General features: G+C 25.7%; 3 protein-coding genes across 16 annotated transcripts in view; 2 read left to right on the forward strand and 1 right to left on the reverse strand.

Annotated features, from left to right (window-relative positions):
- Nucleotides 1-92: 92 nt before the first annotated feature.
- On the forward strand, nucleotides 93-13,380 carry LOC102679041 (A-kinase anchor protein 9-like). 12 transcript variants are annotated; one of them, XM_006607594.2, is made up of 22 exons: nucleotides 93-368; nucleotides 586-708; nucleotides 763-1,020; nucleotides 1,094-1,276; nucleotides 1,342-3,945; nucleotides 4,435-4,575; nucleotides 4,716-4,990; nucleotides 5,071-5,753; nucleotides 5,813-5,940; nucleotides 6,368-6,424; nucleotides 7,043-7,210; nucleotides 7,602-7,670; nucleotides 7,939-8,253; nucleotides 8,317-8,688; nucleotides 8,759-8,965; nucleotides 9,029-9,181; nucleotides 9,243-10,839; nucleotides 10,926-11,917; nucleotides 11,995-12,279; nucleotides 12,355-12,528; nucleotides 12,600-12,983; nucleotides 13,058-13,380. In XM_006607594.2, exons 1-21 carry the CDS (start codon nucleotides 306-308, stop codon nucleotides 12,981-12,983), a joined length of 9,231 nt encoding a protein of 3,076 aa, XP_006607657.1. In that variant the 5' UTR covers nucleotides 93-305; the 3' UTR covers nucleotides 13,058-13,380. The 12 variants fall into 12 exon arrangements, with proteins under 12 accessions (XP_006607657.1, XP_031363962.1, XP_031363971.1 ...); XM_031508102.1 differs by having other exon boundaries at nucleotides 12,600-12,979; XM_031508111.1 differs by having other exon boundaries at nucleotides 10,926-11,911; nucleotides 12,600-12,979.
- Nucleotides 13,381-13,964: 584 nt separating this feature from the next.
- On the reverse strand, nucleotides 13,965-17,843 carry LOC102678918 (2-phosphoxylose phosphatase 1). The gene is made up of 4 exons (XM_006607590.2): nucleotides 16,670-17,843; nucleotides 16,044-16,211; nucleotides 15,363-15,928; nucleotides 13,965-15,301 (listed from the first exon to the last, which is right to left on the reverse strand). The coding sequence occupies exons 1-4, from the start codon at nucleotides 16,758-16,760 to the stop codon at nucleotides 14,561-14,563; spliced, it is 1,566 nt and encodes a 521-aa protein (XP_006607653.1). The 5' UTR covers nucleotides 16,761-17,843; the 3' UTR covers nucleotides 13,965-14,560.
- Nucleotides 17,844-21,652: 3,809 nt separating this feature from the next.
- Nucleotides 21,653-23,691, forward strand: part of LOC102678424 (patched domain-containing protein 3) — a 28,513-nt gene continuing 26,474 nt past the window's right edge. The window contains exon 1 of one of the 3 annotated variants that reach the window (XM_006607588.2): nucleotides 21,653-21,978. The gene's annotated coding sequence lies outside the window, so the exon portion shown is untranslated. The remainder of the gene's footprint in view (nucleotides 21,979-23,691) is intronic. The other 2 variants (XM_006607587.2, XM_006607585.1) reach the window with 2 other exon arrangements.

Below are 23,691 nucleotides of genomic sequence, written 5' to 3' on the forward strand. Positions count from 1 at the left end.
AAAATTTCAAGGTAGTTTTCAATAATTGAATGATTGAAAATTGAATATAAAGTTCGTGAAGTGTTTTTGATCAGTTAGATCACGATCTATCTCATGAAAAATTTATGGTACAATGTCAGACGCTATAGAAATTCGTATTTTTATAAGTCGACAACGGTCGAACATTTTGCAGTAAATGATTTGAGTACATGGGTTTGAAATGTAGTGTATATTGAATAAACTTGTAGATTGTCCAACAATTAATAATCGATTTGCTTTTTATCGTCAATTACTAAACAGCTAATTGTTGGTCAGATTTTAATGAAATGAGTAAAGCAATAGAAGATGATGAGCGCAGAAGACGCTCTTTGGAGGCGGGTAGAGAAATGGTAGGTCTTTTTTCTTAAGATTAATTATTTCTTTTATGACATCAAGTCTCAAGTATTTTTTAATTATTTATAAGTTATTCCTATATACGACAGAAAATTTATTTAATATAATGAATTTGAAAAGTGAATAAAATATTTAAAAAAATTTTAATTCCTTCAATAAAAAATTATATGAAAATTTACTTTGTATATAAAACATGATTTTGATTTAATTTAGTTGGAAAAATATAAGGCAGAAAAGGCTAGCAAAGTTCAAGGTACAAGTTATAATCAGATGGATGAGATATCTGACGAAGAATCTTTCCGAAATGACAAATCTATTGGACATAGGGAATCTTACGTAAGAATAAAAATTTATTTATTTGTTTGAAATTCTAAGTTTTATTAATTATAGGTACATGAAGGAGTTTCTTCAAGAGATGTGACGCAAAGCAGTGTCAGTATGAGTGAAGGAGAAGCAGATGGAGATTTAGAAGGTCTTGCAGGAAGAGTGGCTCAATTAGAAGAGTTATTACAAGGAAAGGAAGCCATAGTGGAAGCTTTAAATGCAGAAATAGATCATTTGAGAGCAGAAGCATCATCTCCAAATTCTTCTCAAAGCCAGAATAGTAGTATACCTAGCAGAGATGTTATACCTTTGTATCATACAAAAGTAAATGAAATATTTTTTTTCTTTTTTTGACATAGTATATATAGATAGTTATGTCTTTTGTTTTATGAAACAGTTACAAGAGTTTGAAAAAGCAGTGAATCAAAGAGATAACCTAATAGAAGAATTAATGTGGTCTTTACAACAAGCAATATCTGCAAGAGATAATTTTGCTAGTCAATTGAATGCTTTGAATGCAATGGAAATACCTTGTAAGGATAATATCAGTACTATGAATAGTAAAAGCTTACAAGAAAAGGTAAGATTACTTTTCAGATCAAAAAAATAATTGGAAAAATTTTTATTTTTTGAATTTTTTTTTAGATTGATACTTTAGAAAAAACTTTAAATGATCAAAGATCAATGATACAGAAATTAAATAGTCAGTTGGCTCAAAACTTAGAGCATGTACAAACACTTGAAATGGAGAAAGAAACTAGAGTTGCAGAGATCAATGATTATAAGTTACAAATTAATAATTTAAATGAACAAATTCGTGTAAGTGCTGCTGATAAAAATTTAAATATCACTGAGACTTTAGAGCAACAGAAACAATATGAAGCACGCGTAGATAAAATAAAACAAGATATGCAACATATATTAAAGAAATTCACAACTGAAACAAATATAAATACTACACGTCATCAGCAGGAATTGAAAGATTTAGCTGTTAAACATGAAAAGGAAATAATAAATATTCAAGATAAGTATGAAGAAGAAATAAAACAATTGAAGGAAGAGAATAAGATTCTAGCTGATCGTTTAAACAAGGAGCTGCCAGATTTGGATACTAGACATGCCAAAGAACTTTCCATTTTTCAAACACAGTTGACTCATTATAAAAAAACTGTAGAAGCTTTGAAACTTGAATTAATGAATCGCTCAGAATCTCAACAAATTGCCCAAACTGAATTAAATGAATATAAATCGAAGTTTAATGAGTTTAAAATACAGTCAGAAAGAGCTAGACATATTCTAAATCTAGAAAATCAAAAAGAAAAAGAGATGCTAAGCGAACAGATTAAGTTACATAAACTTCAATTAGAAGAAATTACTTCAAAATACATTGCAGTGACTGCAATTCTTGAATCAAAAGAAAGTATTGAACGTTCTTTGGAACAGGCTTTATCAAATGCTGCTATATTAAAAGAAGAAAATGAAAGTTTAAAATTTAAGCTTGATGATCTCTCATCAAGATATTCAGCAGCACAATCATTAATAGAAAACAGCCAAATTCATGAAAAAACTTTGAGTAATAGGATATATGATTTAGAAAAATCATTATCTAGACTTAGTGGTATCAATGTGAGTACTTTGAGTGAATTAAATGAAACTACATATCAGACTTTTGATGAAGTGGCAATTCAATATCAATTAACAAAACAAAAACTCGAGGAAAAAGCAGAATTAGAAAAACTTCTAATTCAGAGAATTGAAGGTCTTGAAGAGGATATTCGTAAATCAAAAGAGGAATTGGAGCAAACAGATTTAATTAAGAAATCGTATGAGAAACAACTTAAAGATATGAAAAATGTGTGCGACAAATATAAATCTGAATTAATTTCCTTGAAAAAGAATGATCTAGATGACCAGAGTTCCTTACTATTAGAAGAGGAATTGAAATTATCAAATCAGAATATGAAAGATACTGTTAATGATTTGTTACATAAAATTGAAGAGGATCAACAAGAAATTAAGAAATTTAAGATAATCCTTGAACAAAAAGAAACAGAGTTTGCAGAGTGTATAAAGAAAATGTATGATTTAACAGATAAATTGAAAAAATCTGAACAAGAACGTGAACAATTGAAAAATGGATTGGCCACAGCATGGGCTCAATGTGCAGAGGTAGAGGAGAAATTGAATCAAACCTTAGCTTTAAATGACAGTAAATTAGATATTTCTATGCCATCATCCAGTTACAATAGTGCCTTAATGAAGCAATATAAATTAGATAGAATTGTTGATGATTCTGTTAGTATGATGCATGATCAAAGTTTAGATAAAAATAAAACTTTATCCGAGAAAAATGAAAATCTTGATAATAATAATAAAAGAGTATCATTGCAAGGAAAATTAACATTTGTAGTAGAAGAAAATGAACGATTACGAAAAGAATTAGAACATTTAAGCCAACAAACAGACTATGAAGAAATTAAAAGCAAATTGAAATATTATATTAGTCTCTCAGAAAATCTTACCACAGAAAAGGAACAAAAAATGGAAGAAAATAGAGTTTTGAAAAAGAAATTAGACAATATATATTTATTAAAAGAATCTATAAATCAATTAAGATCAGAAAAGGAAACTTTACGCAAAGAAATTGAAACATTAATTCACGTTCATGACGAGCAAATAAATGCTATAAAAACTGAAACTACATCTGAAATTAGAAAAGTACAATCATTGATGTTAGGCTTAAAAGAAGGTACAACAGAATTAAATGATCTTAAAATCGAATTGGAAAAGCGACACGCAAAAGAAATGGAAGAATTGCGCATGTATTTTGAACAAAAATGTTTATTGATGGAAAAGCAATATTCTGAAGAAATATTTAGTCAGCAATCAAAAAAAATGTCAGATAATGATAGTGAAATTGCTGATATAACTGAAGATTTATATTTTGGTGGTGCAGGCGATTGTTTAAATGTTTCTAATATATCTGAACATAATTCAAGACTTGGTTCTCCAATTGGAGATGAACAACAATCTAAGTATTCTAGTAGAAATTTTAATACTTATAATAAATCTGAACTAGAATATGAAATAAAAACTTTACAACAAGAATTGCAAAACAAAATAATAGAGGGACAGGAAATGAAATTAAATTATGAAAAAGCTTTGGAAGACCAGAAAAATATATATGAAAAAGAATTGTACAATAATAAAGAAAGGAATCATGGATTTTTAAGAAATATGGTGAATCAGGCAAGTAAAATTCTCAAACATTTTATGCACTTCTTTTTTGTATATTTAATGCACTTTATTTGTTATTTGTTATATTAAATGTTGGACATCATTTTTGTGCAATACAACTGCTTCTTTTTTTTTTAGAAATATGTGTTACATACTAATGAAAATCAAATTTTTTTATTTACTTCTTTATGTATATTAGATTGCACTTTAAATGTTTTATTTTAATTTAAATGGTACGTTTTTTCGTATAGTAGCATTTATATATTTTTTTAAAAAAATGCATGATTTTTTAATTTGAATGTATTTTGTGTTTTTTTTTTATTTTTTTTTAAATTCTAAAAACATTTTTTAATAAATTTTACCAATTAATAAAAATTATAATAGGAGTTTTGGATTATGAATTATCAATTGGAAAATAGAAGTATTAGCCCAAACTAAATAGATTCACAATGTACAGTTTCTCTTGTAACTAACAGCTATTGTGTGATCGTGTGCATGCAGCATTGTCAAACAGAATGGGATGCGGGTGCGTTGGAAAACGGTGAATTAACGCAACTGCGAGCAGCCTACAACCATCAATTGGAAGAGCAAGTTGCGCTAGCTAAATTGGATATTATTAATGCACTTCAAGAACAAATTCAGGTAGCTTTAGATTTAGCTACACCAATTTATAATGTATTATAAAACTTGCAATAATTATTAGAACATTTATTTAATTTAATTTTGTATTGAAATATCATTTTCAACTTATTATTTTCATATTATTGTAATTTAATGAATAGGTACTTTTAACGATCGAGTCGGACGTAGAAGACAATTGGCCAATAGAATTGCTAGAATTACGAGATAAACTAACTGGTAATGCAAAAAAAGAAATGCAACTGCTCAAAAATACACATATTGAAGAGATGCAACATTTAAAAGAAGAACATTCTCGAACTGTGACTAGGATGATTGATTGTCATCGAGAAGAACTTAATAAAATTAAATCAGAATATCTTCAAAATTATTGTGGTGATAGAAACTTGTTAATAGATAATAAGATTTTTGAAGAAAGGTATTTACATTTCGATAAAATTAAAAATTATTTTTATTGATATTTATTTTAAAAAAATATATTTTATTTTTATCAAATAGAAATAATTTAACTAAAACGTGCGCCACTCTTAAAATTTTAATTGAAGAATTGATAAAATATTTTATTGTTTGTGAAGAAGAAATTAATAACACTCTTTTTACTGAAATTACTAAAAGGCAATTATCTGATAGTGTTAATAATGAAAAAATCATGCAATTTGATAAAATTGAAGGATTGAAATATAACGAATTAAAAATAAGTTCAAAAAAAGACTCATTGAATTTACCTGAGATGATTGTCCGAAAGGTGCATTTTGCTCCAAAAACTACAGAGATAGTTTCAATAATAAATAGCAATGTTGAAACTTTACCAACTATTCTAGAAGAAGATGATAACATAACAGAAAAATTAAAACAAGAATTAAACAATTGCATACTTCGTTTGAAATCTGAGAGTGCTGAAATTCTTAATACTTCGTCGATTGAAGGAAAATTATCTTCAAAAGATACTCTTTGGTTGAATAAAATGAATGAAGAACTAAATTTGAAGCTCCATCATGCTGAAACTTTAATTATGGGTTACCAAGAAGAAATTGATCATCAAAAAATGACTATTTTCGATCTTCAAAGAAAATTGGTTAATGCAGAGAATAAAAAAGAAACAATTACAGAAGGTTATGGGGAAAATTATGATGTGGGTATTGATACCACATTACAAGACTTTTCACAATTACAAGAAAAAGGTATGAAAAATGAAATAATTTTTCAGTATATATTTTTATATTTATATTTTATTTTTTAGTCAGACATGTATTATCAAATGGAGGAGGAGATTGTACAGAATTATTACAATTGATAGATGAGTTGTCTAGACAGAGTGATAAATTGATGGAAGAAGCTAAAAAAGAAAAGGAAGACTTACAACAACAGGTAAACTAAAAATTTTTTTTTTAAAGAATGCACAGATTGCATGTATTTTATTATATAGAGTTGGTATGCTATATACGAAATATTTGTGGTGTATTGCATATTGAAAATGAGAGTTTAGTATTTGGTAGTTCATATTTTAATTTTTCTATGTACCTAGCTTAATTATTTATATATATATTCCACAAAATTTTTTTTTAATTCATAAATAGATAGTGTTTATTTCTATATATTATTTTTATTGAAATTTAATTTTGAGTTGATTTTCCTATTATTTAATATTTAAATATTAAATTGAAATCAAAAGAAACAAATTTTCAAAAAGAAATATATGGAACAAAAAAAAAATGAAAAAACAGAACGACAGATAAAAATGTATAGTTTTATAATGCAGTTTTAAAACGATTGATTAGCGTTCTGTTATCTGCAGCAGGTGCCTTTAGAACCTACTCCTACCCCATACATTCACAGGGTTTGCCACCGAAAGGTAAATTATAGACTTACTAATACTATTATAAAAATCTGCTCCGTAAGTTAATTTTAGCGCTAAATTTTAAAACTGCACAATATTTTATAATAAATTAATAATAATTTTATAAATTTTTTGCAATTCTAACAAAATTTACAAGTGGTATTACAAATGATTAAATTTTATGCTAATATACGTAAATAACAATAATATTTTGATGAATATTGGACATATATTATATTAAAAATGTATTTCTTTCTAATGCTAGTTTGTATGCATGTAATTAACTTTTTCTTATCCTTTCAGATTGCTTTATTAAGTATCTGAAAACAGAATTAAATATGCTTGAAAAGAAGTAATGAATATTTTTTACAAATTGTAGACACATTTTATTTTATTAGATTAATGTTTGTTTTGTATAAAGATATTTTTTTTTACATATAATGTGTTTATAATTTCATTTTCTATAATATAATTTATTATTGAATGTGTATTAATATAAATATGATTAAAATTTTTAATTTTAATTAATAAAAAATATATTCTATTGATTTTTTAATTCAAGATTTTTATGTTAACTTATTTTAATACATCTTAAAATCTTTATTTATATTAATTGAAAGAAAATATGTGTAGATCGAGGCAGCAGATAAACAATTAAAAGCAACTCGTAAATTCTTGGATGAACAAGCAAGTGAAAGAGAAGCAGAGAGAGATGAAGCTGCAAAACAAATTCATATTCTGCAGGAACAACTTAAGGAGCGTGAACGAGAGAAGGAAAGAGATCAACGTATCACATCTGAAGTGAGTTTCAAGATATTTTATATTATTTAAAAAAATGATCAACAAATTCGAAAAATGAAATACTTGTTTGCATTTAAGGCATATGGCTTTTTTGAAAACTCTTCTTGTGTAATAATTTCAATCAGATACAAAAACTTTTTCAGATACAGAAATAATTAATTTTATTTGTTTTGGATTGGGATATTTTCACAATTTTTTTTTGATCTCATATAAATTCATGAAACTAATAAAAAAATTTTAAGATATCATATATAATTTAAATCTATTTTTTATAATTGTCATTAGCTATATTGCAGTAATTAAGCAGCTTATTATTAACACGCATTTTTACTAATCTTTTAACACGAATTTTTCTGCACTTTGGTTTTGGTTTTCTGTTTGTCGCACAAAGCAGTCCACATTATCACCTGAAGCAACATCAGACATCCCTACGCTTCAAGCATCTGACATCGATGCAACTGTGAGTGGTTACTTACTTATAAGAATTATAAGAATATACTTAATAATATTTCAAATTTGAACTATATTGAATAAAAAATAAATTAAAATAATATATATTTTATTTTAACAAATGTATTATGCATGTAACTTTTAATTCATTTGAACAAATATTATATATCTTTGTGTGCTTTATATATTGGTGGTGCTTTCTAGCAGCTAATTATGGTTATGGTAATTAATTAAACTTAAAAAACAAAGAATTTATTAAACGATTAAATGTAATCTAGGTAGAAGTTCTGGAATCTCAAATGAGAGAGATGTCCTCTCTTATGTCTGACACAGAAGCAAAAAAAAATGAAACTGAAAGTGAACTCAAAGCAGCTATTGATAAAATTTGGGTACTTAGAGAGATAATCACAGATTTAGAACAACAATTACAAATTAAAACTGAGAAAGAAGAATCTCTGCAATTACAAATCAATCAACTAGAAACTGTGATTGCTGCACAAACTAAAAATCAGCATGAATTAGTTCAAGAATTGGATGCCGTTAAGATGGGTAGTGAAAGCAAACAATTGAATGAACACATTATTCATTTACAGGTAAGTTTAAATTTATTATCGAAAATTGTATAGAATATTTATTTTTAAAATACGATTTTATAGGAGGAATTAAGAAAACATAAATTAAGTTCTGAACAATTCAACGTAAATTCTGCTGCATTGAAGCAAATGAAAACGGAACTTCGTGATATGCAAAATCAATTAGATAAAAGAATTAAAGAACTGGAATCTGCGCATATGTGCAGTTCCAATTTAAGTTTAAGCCAACCAAGCGAAGATGTGTCTATCAGAGATCAAATAGATGCTACACGGTGTCCCACACCAGATGATCCCACTGCTCCACCTATGTTACCTCTTGATCAACTTTTAAAACTTAAAGAGAAAATGTTAAAACATGCTAGAGCCGAAGAAGTAGCTTTCAAAAGAATCAAAGATTTAGAATTACAAATGACAGCACTTAGAAATCAGAATGAAGTAAAGAAAAAAAATTAAATAAAAAAAGTTTGATTCTTATGTAATTTTAAAAATTCTTTTTTTTTTACAGGAATTACAAGCAGAACAAGAAATTCTTCAACAAACAGCTTCTGAACAATTATTCCAAATACAATCAATGCGCGGTAGATTGGAACAGCATAAACAAAGTGCTCCATTTGCTCAAAGACAAGCAACATCTCGCTTAGAATTACAACTTCATGAAGCTAATACGAAATTTCAATCTTTGGAACGAACTATTGCTGATAAAGATTTAGAAGTAAATATTGAAAAGTATATATCTTTTATCGTCACTTTTTATAAAATATTTTTTATTTTTTAGTTAAAGGATATGAAGAATCAATTAGATAGAGTTAACCAATTATTACAAGAGAAACAAGCAGAGATTGCAAATGTGGTACAAGTAGAAAGTGTTACAATTCAAAAGTTGAAAGAACATCTGGAAGTAGTAGAAGAAGAAAAAAAAATTCTTCAGGTATATAATTTAAATTAAATATTTATAAATATTGTATTTAACTAAATAAAATTATTATTAGGCAAAAGTTGGCGTTCAAGAACATGCTCAATTGGAATTACCAAAACTAATAGATAGTATGTTAGCAGATAAAAACGAGGAAATAGATCATTTGAAAGAACAATTATCCAAAAAAGAAAAGCAACTTGAAATATATTCTTCGCTAAATTTAGATGAAACACAATTAAGAGAATTAGCACGTCAAACAGAGGCAAAGAATAGTGCACGTACATTAAGTGATATATTATCAATTCACTCGGAATGCGAAGAGACTACAGAAGCTATTAGAGGAATTAATACAACTCAAAACTTACCTAATGTATCTACTTTCAAAGTTCCATTTACTCTCAAAAATATAGACGATTCAATTGTGCCTTTGATGGACAGTACTAACATGGTTCATCCTCAAGTTCCTCCTTTGGATCTTGGTTCTCAGAGCTTATCTGCAACTTCTAGTCAACAATCTGGAATGTTAGATTTGTTACACAGTGGCCTAGAATTAAAGACTTCCTCATCAGAAAATAATCTTTCCAATGACAAAACCGATCATGTTATCCAGTCAAGACAACAAATTCAAGTGCAGAAATCTCCTGAAAAACATATTGATGAGAAAAATGACAGTAATAGTAATAAATCTTGTGTTACATCAATAAAATATACTCAAACTTCCATTAATGAAAGTTTAAATGAAATGGAGAAGTTAGAGAATCAATTGCAGATAGTGAAAGAGGAATTAAATACAAAATCAGTAATTTTAAATAAAAAAGAAAATGATTTAATTACTTTACAGAAACATTATGATGAATTACAAATAGAATTCAAAGAGGTAATAGAAACACTTTCTAGAGACAAATATTTCTATCAAAATCAATATGAGTTATCACGAGTATCAGAAAATAAAATAAAGAAAGATCTTCAAGAAGTAGAAAATGTTTTGAAATTAAAAGATGAAGAAATACAAGATCATAAGAATAAAATGCAAATGAATGAAAGAATTATAATGGAGCTGAATTCAGAAAATATTAAATTGAAGAAAAATATAGAAGAGAAGGAACAAGAATTAGAACAGGCACGGAAATATACTACTTTGCTTCATGAGAAGATAAAAGAAATGCAAAATTTTAGAGATATAATTCTCGACAAAGATATTACCATTGAAACAATTCAAACCCGCAATATTGAGATCGAAAATGAAAACAAACAATTATACGAATTTAAAACCAAATATCAATCGATTAAACAAGAATTATTAGAATGTCAAACCGAAATTCAGAGACTGACTGAAGGTCTAAACAATAGAGATCAGATCATTAGAAGATTAGAAGAAATGGCTAGACGCACTAGCGTGTCGGAAACATCATCACCTTCTAATGAAAAGGATCAAGAAATTCATCATTTGCAGGAATATTTAAAAGAAAAAGATAAAATGATAAGACAAATGAATGATGATGGTAAGAATCTACACAAAGCTTTAGAAATTATACAAAATAAAATGAAAGAATCTGGAAATGTAGTGGAATTGAGAAAAAAGTTAAAGGACGAAAAGAAATTAACTGCTGAGTTAAGAGATATGATGGAGAAAATGAGTAAAGAGTTATCTGATTTAAAATTAATTGCGCGTAAGTATTTTCTTTTATATAAGATATATAAGATAAAATATTTTAAATTATTTATTTTAATAATCATATATTTCATGTATTTGCAGAACGATCACAGGATGATACTGATATTGAAGACATGGTACAAAGAGAATTAAATTTATCAGTTCATTTAGATAAACAGATCATGAACGCCATAGAAAGTGACACAAAGACACATAAAACTGAATGCGAAAAACAACATAATTCTGCTTCTTATCAGGATATGGAATTAAAATTAAAACTAATTCAAGCTAATAAGATTAATGAAGAATTGAAAAAATTGAAAGACGATTTAGAGATTGAAAGAGAAATGCTTAAATGTCAGATAGCGGAATATGAAAATCGTATCTTCCAGCTTAAATCAGATTTGACAGAAGAATCAAAGAAAGTTATGAAATTAGATGATGAATTATCTTCTGAGAAAAAAATAATGAGAATGTTAAAAATTGAAATTGAAAAAGAACATAGAACAATGCAAATTGAACATATCCGAAATTCAGAATTAATAGATTTTCTTCAAAATAAACAAAAAAATTCTTTAGATAATGAGGCAAAACTTAAAAATGAATTGAACTTGTTACAAGAGGAATACAAAAATTTAGAGATGCAATTGAGTTTGATGAAAGAACATGTACAATCCCAAAAAGCCGATGACTTACCGAAATTAACAGATCTTTTGGAAAATGAAAGAAAGAAATATTTATTACTAATGGAAAACTTTGAAAAAGAAGAAAAATGTAATGTAGAGCTCAAAGATACTTTGAAAAAATTACAGATGGAGAAAAATCGCATTGAGAAACAACTTGAAGTGGAGGAAGAAAAAAGAGAGAATTTAATAAGTAATTTGATTTTAATAGAGGGAACCAAAGATCATTTGCAAACTGATCTCAGGCGTACCAAAGAAGAACTAAAAGCAAAAGAAGAAGAATGTGAATGGTTACAGAAAAGAATCAAGACTATGTCTGATGCAGAAACTAGAAGACAGGAAAGAAGTGCTTCTGAACACAATGATCTTAAAGCTTCGAGAAGAGAAATTAATAATGCTAGAGAAGTAATAGTTAGTATAAAGATATATATATTTTTATAATGATTGATTTCTATCATCTTTTAGTAAATAATTAATTGTTCTTCTAGATGGATCTAGAAGCTGATATGAAGCAGTTAAAAAGAGAATTGACAGAATCCCTTGAACGTGAAGTAAAATTAACTGAAACTGTGGAAACTCTTAAAGAAAGAGAAAGTGATCTAATTAAAAAACTGACTACTGCCAAAGATGAGGAAAAGAACTTAAAAGATGTGATCACAGAATTACAACAAGACATAAAAACATACACGATAAGAGAATTAGAACTAACGAAAGAATTGAAAAATAGATTCTCAAATGAAAATATCCCTGCTAAATTCTTACAGAAGATTGAAGTAATGAGTTTAATAATAAATTCTTAATCATTTTATAAATCATTGCATTTTATAACTATAATATTATATTTATAGGATCTTACGAATATCAACGAAAAATATTTGACAGAGAAAACTATTCTTCAGGAAAAATTAATGAAAGCAAGGGAAGAAAAAGAGCAATTGAATCAACGAATTAAATTATTTGAAGTTCAAGTGAAACGAAATAAAGCACCTCAAGATTTGAATACTCGAGAACATACAGAAAAAGTAATTTCTATTTTTTTTTTTTTTATATTTATTTCATATTTAATGATATAATAATATATTTTTTTTCACAGTTGCAACATTTTTATGGAAAATTTCTGCGAGCAGATAGTAGACGAAAAGCTCTAGCTTATCAGAAACGCTATTTACTATCTATTGTTGGCGGCTATCAATTATCTGAAGAAAATACTTTATCTGTACTTGCTCAATTGACTAAAGTGCAACGATCTTATGCAGTAATAGGTCGCAACAAAAAATCGCCAAAAGTGCGTTTTAGAAGTGCAGTACTTGTTGTGATCAGTATTTGTAGAATGAAATGGTTAATTGTGAGATGGAACACTGGCAAACGAATAGGTGTAAAAACATTATTATGGAATATAGATCAATCTTTTTTACCAATTCAGAAAACTACTATAAATCATTCACCTCCTGTCCGAGATAAAAACACTTCAAAGTAAGTAAATTAATGAATTATTTCAAATTTAATTTTAATTATTTTAAATTGTATTAATTATTATTTATTAATTTTCAGTGGGGATGGTGGTTTCGACGGATTTACACTTGAACAGTATTATCAACGTTTGAAAAATATTCAACAGAAATTGGGTTTAGCCATGGCAGAAACTGGAAATCTTCAAATTATTCCAGAATAGTATTATGTTTTGTATCTAATTTTTCTAATTATTGTAGACTGTGATTTAAATATCACGTCACTATTTTATGAATGCGGTTATTATTGTATAAACCGCATGGGATTGCTGTTTTTGGTTGTATTATCAACCAAAAACATTCAAAACTGGGCATTTTTATTGGAAAAGATGTTGTTGAAAGTTTAACTGTATTTTTTCTACAAAATGTATATAGAACTGTAGTATAGGAATTATCATTTGTCGAACATGCGTTAAGATTCTATATTAATTATTAGATAATGATATTGTGTGCTATAATTTCAATACTATTAATATTTCTAACAAATTGAACAAAATTATGTTATGTTTATATATTGTGTTTTACCAAAGTTACTGATAATAGATAATAGATAAAAAAATATTGTTCTTATACATACATTGTTATTATAAGAATACAAACTTGTGCCTTGTACATTGTAATAAGTATTCTATTTATTTATTAAAAATCTGTACGTTTTTGTATTGTGAATAAAATATAAAATGTCTTTTTTTTGTTATTCAATGACAGGAATTAATAAATCATCCTTCAATAATATAATTTATGATAAATATGTATTTTAACAAAAAATGTATCTATAATTTAATTTAACATTGTTTTGTATATCTTTTGGATAAATACTGATTTGTACAACTTTGCAATAAATTTGAACCGTGCAATTTTTTTCTAAATAAATACATAAATTTAACAGCACTTGAGTGTGATGATTATTCTTATACAAGGATTTTGGTCCATTTTAAGTATAATGAGAATTAATTTTAACAAGGAAAATAATTATTTAATTGTAGCAAAGATGGAGAACTACATAGGATTTTAATTTTTTCAACAATTTTAAAAACAATAAACACAATTTCCGTTTGATAAAAGTTATTTACATATATACATTAAGACGTGATAAAATATATATGGCAATCATTTAGCTTTGTATGTATATTTAAAGCTATATTCGATTTTGTAAGATATAATCTAAGAATATAAGGCTTTCTTTTTCTTATTCGTTCGAAGACAGTATCTAAACAGTGCAAATTTTACTATCATTTTTTATATTTTATACTTTGAGATTTCCATATAATAAAGCTTTAATAATAAAAGAAATTTGCTGAGATTCTTTGTAATATATTTTTAATACTTTCTTTGGAAAATATTAGAATATTAAGATCTATTATTTTATTTGAATTTATGAAGATTTGAATTTGCACCGATTATATTTCACTTCTAGTTTGTGAGAGCTTATAGAATATTCAATTTTTAATTTTTGGTTATTTTTCATTTCATTAATTTCACAAAAAAATTAAATAATTATACAATTGATAATTTATATCATTTTAATAAATTTGTCGCATTTACACTATCCATACTTATGATTAGTGCATGCATCTTTGAAATTAGTTGCATTAAATGGTCCGAAATAATCATCGTGAAGTTGTCTGATGATTGTCTCGATTGGGCACAATTTTGAATCTTTGCGTTTTTCCATTTCATTGCGTTCAATATAACTGATACTATAAAAATTTGCATTCCTGCAAAATGGAATTTTCTGAGTAAAATCTTTACCATTGATCACTACTCGAAAATAGAAATCGCTAGCTACGTGATTTTCATTTTTCGGATTTATTCGATAAACTTCGATCACGAAACGAGAAGCATAATGCGGCATTGTTAATTTGTCAGAAAATATACCGAGAGCAGTTGCGAGGTATTCTAATGTTTTATCATGACCAGAATATAAAACTATTTTTGGTTTAGCTTCAGAAATAATCCGTAACATATAGGAAACGATATTTCGAAGTAACCCATAAGCCCTTAGCAATCCATATTTTCTGCGACTATTATTTTTTGCCACTTGCTTAGATTCCCATTCCGTATAAGTGAACAAACTTGTTACATGTTCAGTTTTCACACAAATTCTTTGAGTGTTAAAGTCTATGCAGGGCAGAGAAGCACCATGGCAGATATAAGTTAACAATGCATCCTTTAAGGTATTAGGATCTGTCATCTGGGCTTGATCAGGAATTTCGAAGACTGCATTGGAAGCTTGTCGTATAAGATCAGCCACTGCTGGATGAGATTTCAAATGATCTGACATTTCCTGTAAGAAAATTTCAAAAAATTCAATATCAAATTCATAAAAAAGATTAAAATGTAATTACCTTTAGATATTGCTTATAAAATTTTTCAGCAGCAGGACATGCACAATCTGTATTACAAAAAGCATAGCTTTGACTTTCTTGCATAGTAATTTTAGCTAAATTTTGGAAACCATCTGTTTCTAATAGAGCATATAATAATGCAACTGCACTTTGGACTGTCCTTCGATACCTAGTGCTATATACAATAATATCCTTATTGGATATAGAATTATTTCCCAGATTCAATTTATGATAATAAGCATTTTTAAGTATGATTCCAGTTTTTAATAATTGTCCAATGCCAAGAGTTGTCAATTGGCCAATTTTGCAATCTTTAGAATTGCTGGGCAACATTGGAAAACCATGAAATGGTCCTAAAAATTGTGCCCAAGCAGTTCTGGAATAGCTGGAAACATTTTGCAAAAAATTTACATAATTATGATATAAATTTTCTAATTCAGGTATGGAACTAAAATCTCCACCGCAATTCACTAAACTTATATTTCGAATATGTGCTAAAGGACCTCTGTCTCCATGTCGAATAAACACTAAAATTCCTCCTAATGTTAAATTTCCATCTAATTTTCCTAAAAATGAGAATTATTAATTATTTAAATTTTTTATTAATTTAAAATAATTTAATAATATTATAATTATTTATAATATATAATATATAATATAATATATAAACATTTTATTTACCTTCTGTTTCCGTTGTAATTTCACTAGGAGGATTACAAAATCGAAATATTTTTTTGGTTTTTAGATCAGCTTTTAAATTTCTTGGGAATTCTTTTATGGAAATGTCATTTTCTATAACTCTAGTTTGCATAGAACTTTTTTCATCTATACCAATATATTTGTACATACCTATAAAATTTAACAATGCAATTTTATTAATTATATTTTAGAATTTACATATATATTTGTAATGAATAAATTCATATTCAATTTTTTGCTCAGAAAAAAGTAGAAAAAAAAAACATTAGATGAAAAAAAGAATTTTAAACATGTTTATATGTCTAACACCAAGTTAACGAAGCTGATAACATGAAATTGTGTATGCATTATTTAATTGCATTGTCTCGCGTATTTCCTTTTAAGCGCTTATGTTAAGATAAAATAGTGCATTAATATATCAAAAGGGTTTTCTAAAAAAATCTATTATGTTATTACATAAAATAATATAAAAAATAAAAAAAATATAATAAGTAATCAGTTTTAATCAAAATTAAATATAAAATTAATAAAATTATAAATAATGTATAAAAAAATTAGAATATACGTAAAAAATAAAAAAAATAACTGCCGAGATTTCCTTCAATTACCAGCAACAAGAAGAAAAATCCATATACTCAGAATCACATAGCAATAAAATGCTCGATGCTGGTACGAAAGACGGACCATTTCCGCCAACATTCTGTGGCTGACCTTGAATCCAGCCAAGTCTTTCTTGAATTTTACGACCTCGACGACGAGGACGTTGATAATAACACCGAATCAAATAACCAGAATAAATCCGGTTCAACGACACTTCTCCAAACTGCATCCTTTCTGTTCAGCGATCCTGCATAATTTTATCTCAATAATTTTTGAAAAATCTAGAGGAATTAAAATCCTATAAATGATATTATAAAGTAAATTTTTTATGACTTTCCACAATAACGGTTCCAACCAGAACACATTAATGAATGCAAATTGCCTATCTTCTGACATTTTTTTATACTTTTAATCTTTAATTTTATTTTATTATTAATTATTTGTTTATTTTTTTGATTTATTGCTGTTAAAGATGTTGAACAGCTATTTCTTATCACGGTTGGTTAGAAGAATAGTAACTATATATAATATTGATAAATTCTTGTTGGATTTTTTTTTTAATTTTGTTGATGAATCTTTTTTAGTATTTTAGGAATTAATGTTTATATATATATCTTAAGAATTTCTAAATATGAAAAGCATATCGGGGATTTTAATACTCGCATTCTGTTGAGATAGGTTAGTATCGAATGCAAGAACCCTTTTTTTCTCTCACAAAGTTATTCATATTTTAATTTTATACTTTCAGGTTCGTTGTCTGTATTTTGTAAACAATTGTGAAAGAAAAAATTGACAGGATCAATGAACAATCTTTTTCTTAAAAATTTTTTTATCGCGAAAATGATTCCATATAAATCTTCTCTTTTCTTTAGAGATCATTTATCCTTCTTCAATTGTTATTGTCAAATTTTTGTATTTACAATTATCCATTTTTACAATAATATTAATTAAATTGATTGAATTGATGAATTGAAGTTCAATAAACATATGAGAAATGTGGATTGACAGAGATGCACTTCGATGACATTTTAGAAATCATAGAAATTATCACTTTTCACATCTTTATTATTTTACTTCATAAAATAAGATTTGAAAAAAATCAATCACGACTAACTGAAGTTACGATCTTATTAAAATATTTTCCTGTGTCTACAACAGATTCCTTGTTACAAGAGTAGGTATCAAAATACGCATGCGCGCAAGATATGCAATCTGATTGGTCTGTCCTTCTGGTTTTAAATCCATTTCGATCCGCAGTTGGGAAAGCTGTGAAGAAGTTTCAATGAAAGTGCGCGACATCCAATGATTTATAAGTGAATATAGAATAAAATAAGATTATCTCAGGATAGAAAATTGATCATCAAAAATAAATAAAACTTTTTTAATTATTCAATATTTTCAATTATGATATTTGTATAAAATTTAATTTAAAAAAATTTTTAATTAACATAACGTAATATCGTCTTTTTACATAAATATATATACAAATTTATATTTTAGGATTAATTGCGATAATGTTTATTACGTAAATGTTTATCAAATCCAAGTTTACCTCATAAAAAAGATGAAAATAATAGATGAGTTAAAAGCGCAAGCGCTTTTATTTCCAATTTCAGATGTACATCTGAATTTCATCTTATTCATTTTAGAAACTATTCCATTGATGTTTTCAAATTAATTTTAATAATTTAAAAAAAAATTTTACTTTGATATTTATTAACTAAGATAAATAGATAATAAACGAATCCAATCAAATAAATAAAATGCCTAGAAGACAATTCTACAATATATATTTTAGACTTAATTAATTTTAGATTAATTTTTAATTGATTTGTTTTTTATTATTTTTAGTTTTTAAACATCCACCTATAAAGAAAAGGAATCTCTAGATATATGTATGACAATTAGGCAGACAATGTAAATACATCTGCGATTTCACGAGGCGAACTACAGGGATAACTCGAGCTGAATGGTATAATGATATAAGAGTTCTAAACTAACCGTCAACTATATTAGTCTTAAATAGAATGTATTTACATTAAACACGTGTGTTCTTTTTAAAGCTACAAAGTCAACATCCGTTTTCTTATCGCTGCTTGATACATTCAAAATATGACTACTAAGATTTTTTTAAATATAGAAAAATGAAATTTTACATGTATTATGTTGTTAGATCATTGAAAAAAGATGTAATTAATAATCGAAAAAAATATATTAATCAAATAAAACATAGAGTACTTTTTATATAGCTCTATCTACGAAGTATAGTATAATGTTTGTTTGAAAAATTGATATCAAGTACGAAATTTATCTTTTGTAGAAATTTATTGTAAAGAAATAATGATATTATAAAAATTTTTATTTTTTATTGTTTAATTTATTATTATTTTTATATAAGAAAAATAAGAATATTGATTATTGAGAAAATAGCACGTATTGCGAAACAATAAATAAATCAAGATTTTTTTTGTTGAATTGAATTTTAAATTGATACAAGGATACGAAAATTCTGATTAAAAAATTTCTTAATCATGAATATAGAAATCTTTAAACTTTTTCAAGGATTTATGCAGAATAATTGAATGGGATAATAAAAACAAAATTAAATATGAAAAAATACTATAAAATCAAATATAATACTAATAATAAAGTGATAACTAAGATAATGATCATGAGATCTCATAATATGATAATCCTTGACCCATCATTTTGTAAAACATATCAAATCCATTTGATCTGACACATTCATATAAATAGCTATTAAATACAATTAAATGCAGGGAATTCCATAATAGAGACGTAGATAATCACTGATTGTTTCTTGTGCCATTGCCACGATGGCAATGATCTTGTCAAGGTTACAAGATCAAGCATAACCATTATGATTATTGTAATGGATAATCAACAGAGTTACATCATCATGAAATTAAATTTCATAGTATGATAATAATTTATAACAATAAAAAATTATTTTATTTTTTTTGTGAATGAATTGAGTGAATGTTTTATATTATGAAGATTTTGCAAAAGAATTTGATTCGAAAAAGCAAAAAATCATTATAAATTTTTGTGATATCGAAAAAAATGAAGAAAATCATTATATGAAAATGTCCTGATTCATTCTTATCACAGACACAAATTATTGTTGATTTTTAATTAATTTCTCAATGCTTTACAATCTTTGAGAACAAGCATTTCAATAAAATTCATTTTAGTAAAATATGAATTAAAATAATAATACGTTTTGAGCATTATCTAAATTGCAATCAGCGAATATTTATATTAAATATTCGTTTATATGTGAACTATAAATGAAAATAAAATTAATAAAATACACTTGTAAATAAATAAATAAAGTTAACATGAATTTTTGGAATTTCATGATTAAGATATGGATACTTAAAATGAAATTTTATTTAATAGAAAATGTTAAAATTATTTTATCAATTTATTATTATTATTATTTTACAACATTAAAAAGATATGGTAATAATAAGACAATTTTTCTTTTTAAAAAAATGTTTTAAGTGTTTAAGTAAATAAAAAATATGGAAATATTAATTTTTATTCTAAATATCTGTTAATCATAAGAACTTATGATTATCATGTGTGACTATATATCATCTTTTTCTTTCAAAATGTAATGTAATTTAAAAAATAATCTTTTTATATTTCAGATGCAACTTCAGATATAGATTATATATTCTATAAATATTGGAAAACAACATAATAAATAATAAAATTGATGTTAATATTATATTATTATGATATTATTACACGAGAATTTGAAATTTCGATTAGGATTACATAAAAATTATATTAACGATGCTGCCTATAGATCGAATAGATTATAGATCATTACAATGATGTTAGCAGAAATTATATATTGAAATGATTATTCAATAATAAAAAGGAAACCTCATAGAAATTATCATGATTTAATGTAAGTTAAGAATTTACTTGTAAAAAATAATTATTTTTGTATAATTATGTATAAATTTGTATTATATTATTTGAATGTATTATTCTTATTCTTTTTTTGAAAAACATTTTTTATTTTCAATAAACATGCAATGCATGTTTTTCATTTCATTAATAATAATAAGTATTTTACAAAATAATAATATTTTATAAAACATATTCAAGATTATCAGTTGTATAATATAATTAATATTATTCAATAATTTATTAAAAATGAAATATAATGTAATATAAATAATATAACATTATATTTTATAATGTAAATAATGTAAATAATATAAAATTATATTTTAGAATAAGAAGAATTACAAATGCTTAGAGATATTAATTGAACTAAATGATGATAGTAATTACGATGATATCCATAGAAAGTCTGCCTACGCTCTTGTATAAATGCTTGTAAGCTGGGAAGGAAGTATCAAACTAGATAAGCGTAGTAACGTTCATTACTTCCGTCTAGTGTGGATGTTGTGCGTTTTATTCGTTCGTCCGCTGTGAGATTCGTGAATTGGTCCTTTTCTACCGCATTCATGCAATTATTCTCATGAATGAACATACATTCTTAACATTTTCTACATTGTTATTTTCTTTCTTATTTCTACAGAATTAAATAGCTTCAAATTTGCAAGTATTTTTAAAAAACAAAATATATGTTAAAAGACAAAAGAGGATTGAAAGAAAAAAGCCATTTTTAAAATGATGAAAAAATTAAAAAATGGAAATATAAAATAAAACAAAAGGTAGAAATGTCTATATGATATTTGGTATTTTCTTATTTTTTTATTCCTAAAAAAATAACAAAATTAATGAAATTTTAATTATTTAAAATTGAAAAAAAAAAATAAAGAGAGTAACGAAAAAGAATTATATCTTATCTTTCTTCATTGATAACATCTATAATTATCCAAAAGAGAATCATATATAATTGGAAGAAGAAATTCACAGACAAGGAAAGTGAGAAATTATGGTGGAAACTTACAAAGTGGGGCGAATGGTTTCAAGACCGAACGAAAGTCGACGATCGCTGCGCACTCATAGTTAGTAGTAGGAGAACTTGAAGCGCGCGGTGATCAGTTCGAATTTAGCGTTCCGCGGCGAAACAAGTCGAGTAGTCGCGTTTCGATTTTTTTGTGTGGTGTTCGTTTCTAATTGTTTGCGTCGTCGACGATGACACGCCAGTGCCAGAAAACGTGCAGGTGAAACATTATTACAAGAGGAAATATTCTGTTAACTATACTTCCGGTGTTCTTCGTACTTAGTGTTCTTCGAAGATAATCAACAATTCACGTGGAACGACGATTTTTCAGTAACAGGATTCTGATCATTGTGAAATAAGGTTTGTGATATTTTTTTTTTTAAATATTGAAAAAAAATCAATGTATGGAATATAAGTATTTTATTTAATATTTAAGAAATTTTTAATTTTTATTTTTAATATTTTAATTATACTTTATGCTATATGTGTATAAATGTGATTCTCTAAATATTTTTTTAAATGTAATTCTTTTTATTATATAATTAGATAATATCTGTATATTTAAATTGTTTAAAACAATAATTTGAAAATGATTCTGCAAAAGTTAATGAAAATGCTCCGATATTATGTATATGAAATTTTTTAACATTCTTGTAAAAAAATTATAGTAAAAATACTATATGATGATAAATTAATGAGATTTTAACTGTGAGAAGATATCTTGATTGACTAGAAATCAAAGTGAAGTAAAATTAAAGTTAAAATTAAAAACTAAAGTTAAATATTTTTAAATAAATGTTATTTTAATCAAACTCGAATTTTTAAATTGTATTTATATAAAAAACTAAATATAAATTAAAAAATTACAATTGAAATGAATCTATCTAGAATAAACTATCATTATTATCTAAATGTTTGATTTGTTCATATTGATATTTTTTTTTTTTTTTGATAATAGATTATTTATTAAGTATTGGATTTCTATTTCAATCTCGTTAAGAGAATGTAGACTTTTACTATTTAAAAACAAACCACATCGTTTCTAACTCTGTAACTAATAATTTAACAGGTTTGCCGTTATCAAGCATAAACAGGAAACTTCCTTATTGCTACGAGAACTTTATGTTGAATTTATTCCACGTTACCCTTTCTATTATGTAATATTGAGTTCTCTCCATTTCCTGAGATCTTAAATTTCTTAGAGATTACTTAAAAAATTTATTATATTTATTTAATACATTTTTAAAGTTTTAAAATAATTTTTATAATGATTTATAAAACATAATTGATTTCCAAAACATTCTAAAATTATATGTTAACTATTAATATATTATTATATTATTATTATTATATATTAACTATTAATAATTTTAACTATTAATAAAATGAATGAAGAATGTAATATATTATATGTTTTTTTCAAGAATATGTTTCCTAGAATTTTTTAGAATTTTTTAGAATCTCAGAATTTTTTACTATAATTCAAAATTTTTTAAAATTCTTTATAGATATTAGAATTGTCTTTTTAGAATTGTTTGAAATCTAAAAATTTTTCAGATTCATTTTCTATAGTAATTTAAAAATTCTATTTTTTTAAATTTTTCCTGAATCTTCTCTCTTAAAGCTTTTTAAAATTATTTTTAAGTTTTTTTAAAAAATTTCAAAAATCTGAGAATTTTTTAAAAAATCCATCTCGTATAATTCAAATGTTCTCAAAATTTTGTATTTTTCAAAACTTTTCTAGAATTTTTCATATCTCAAAACTTTATATAATTTTTCAAGTCTTTATTTCAATTCAATATTTATGATTTTCCTATTTTGTTATCAATTATATATACTGTTTTTCTATAGAAGATGGTTAGTGAATCGTATCTGAACTATCATCAAGTTGCCATTACATTTAATGCACTCGATTGTTCTTGTTACGCGGCGAAGGTATGCAGCTGTTGAATGTGCGTCGCGGCGACGGGTCAATCAACCGCGGGTGTTTATATCCCCTTGAGGGACGATCCCTGTAACAAACTGTTGACCTCGGTTCAGAGGGGAACTTGCGAATCACTAAGTCGAGGGGGC

Source organism: Apis dorsata, unplaced genomic scaffold (assembly GCF_000469605.1).
Source record: "Apis dorsata unplaced genomic scaffold, Apis dorsata 1.3 scaffold_5, whole genome shotgun sequence".
NCBI classification, from domain to species: domain Eukaryota; kingdom Metazoa; phylum Arthropoda; class Insecta; order Hymenoptera; family Apidae; genus Apis; species Apis dorsata.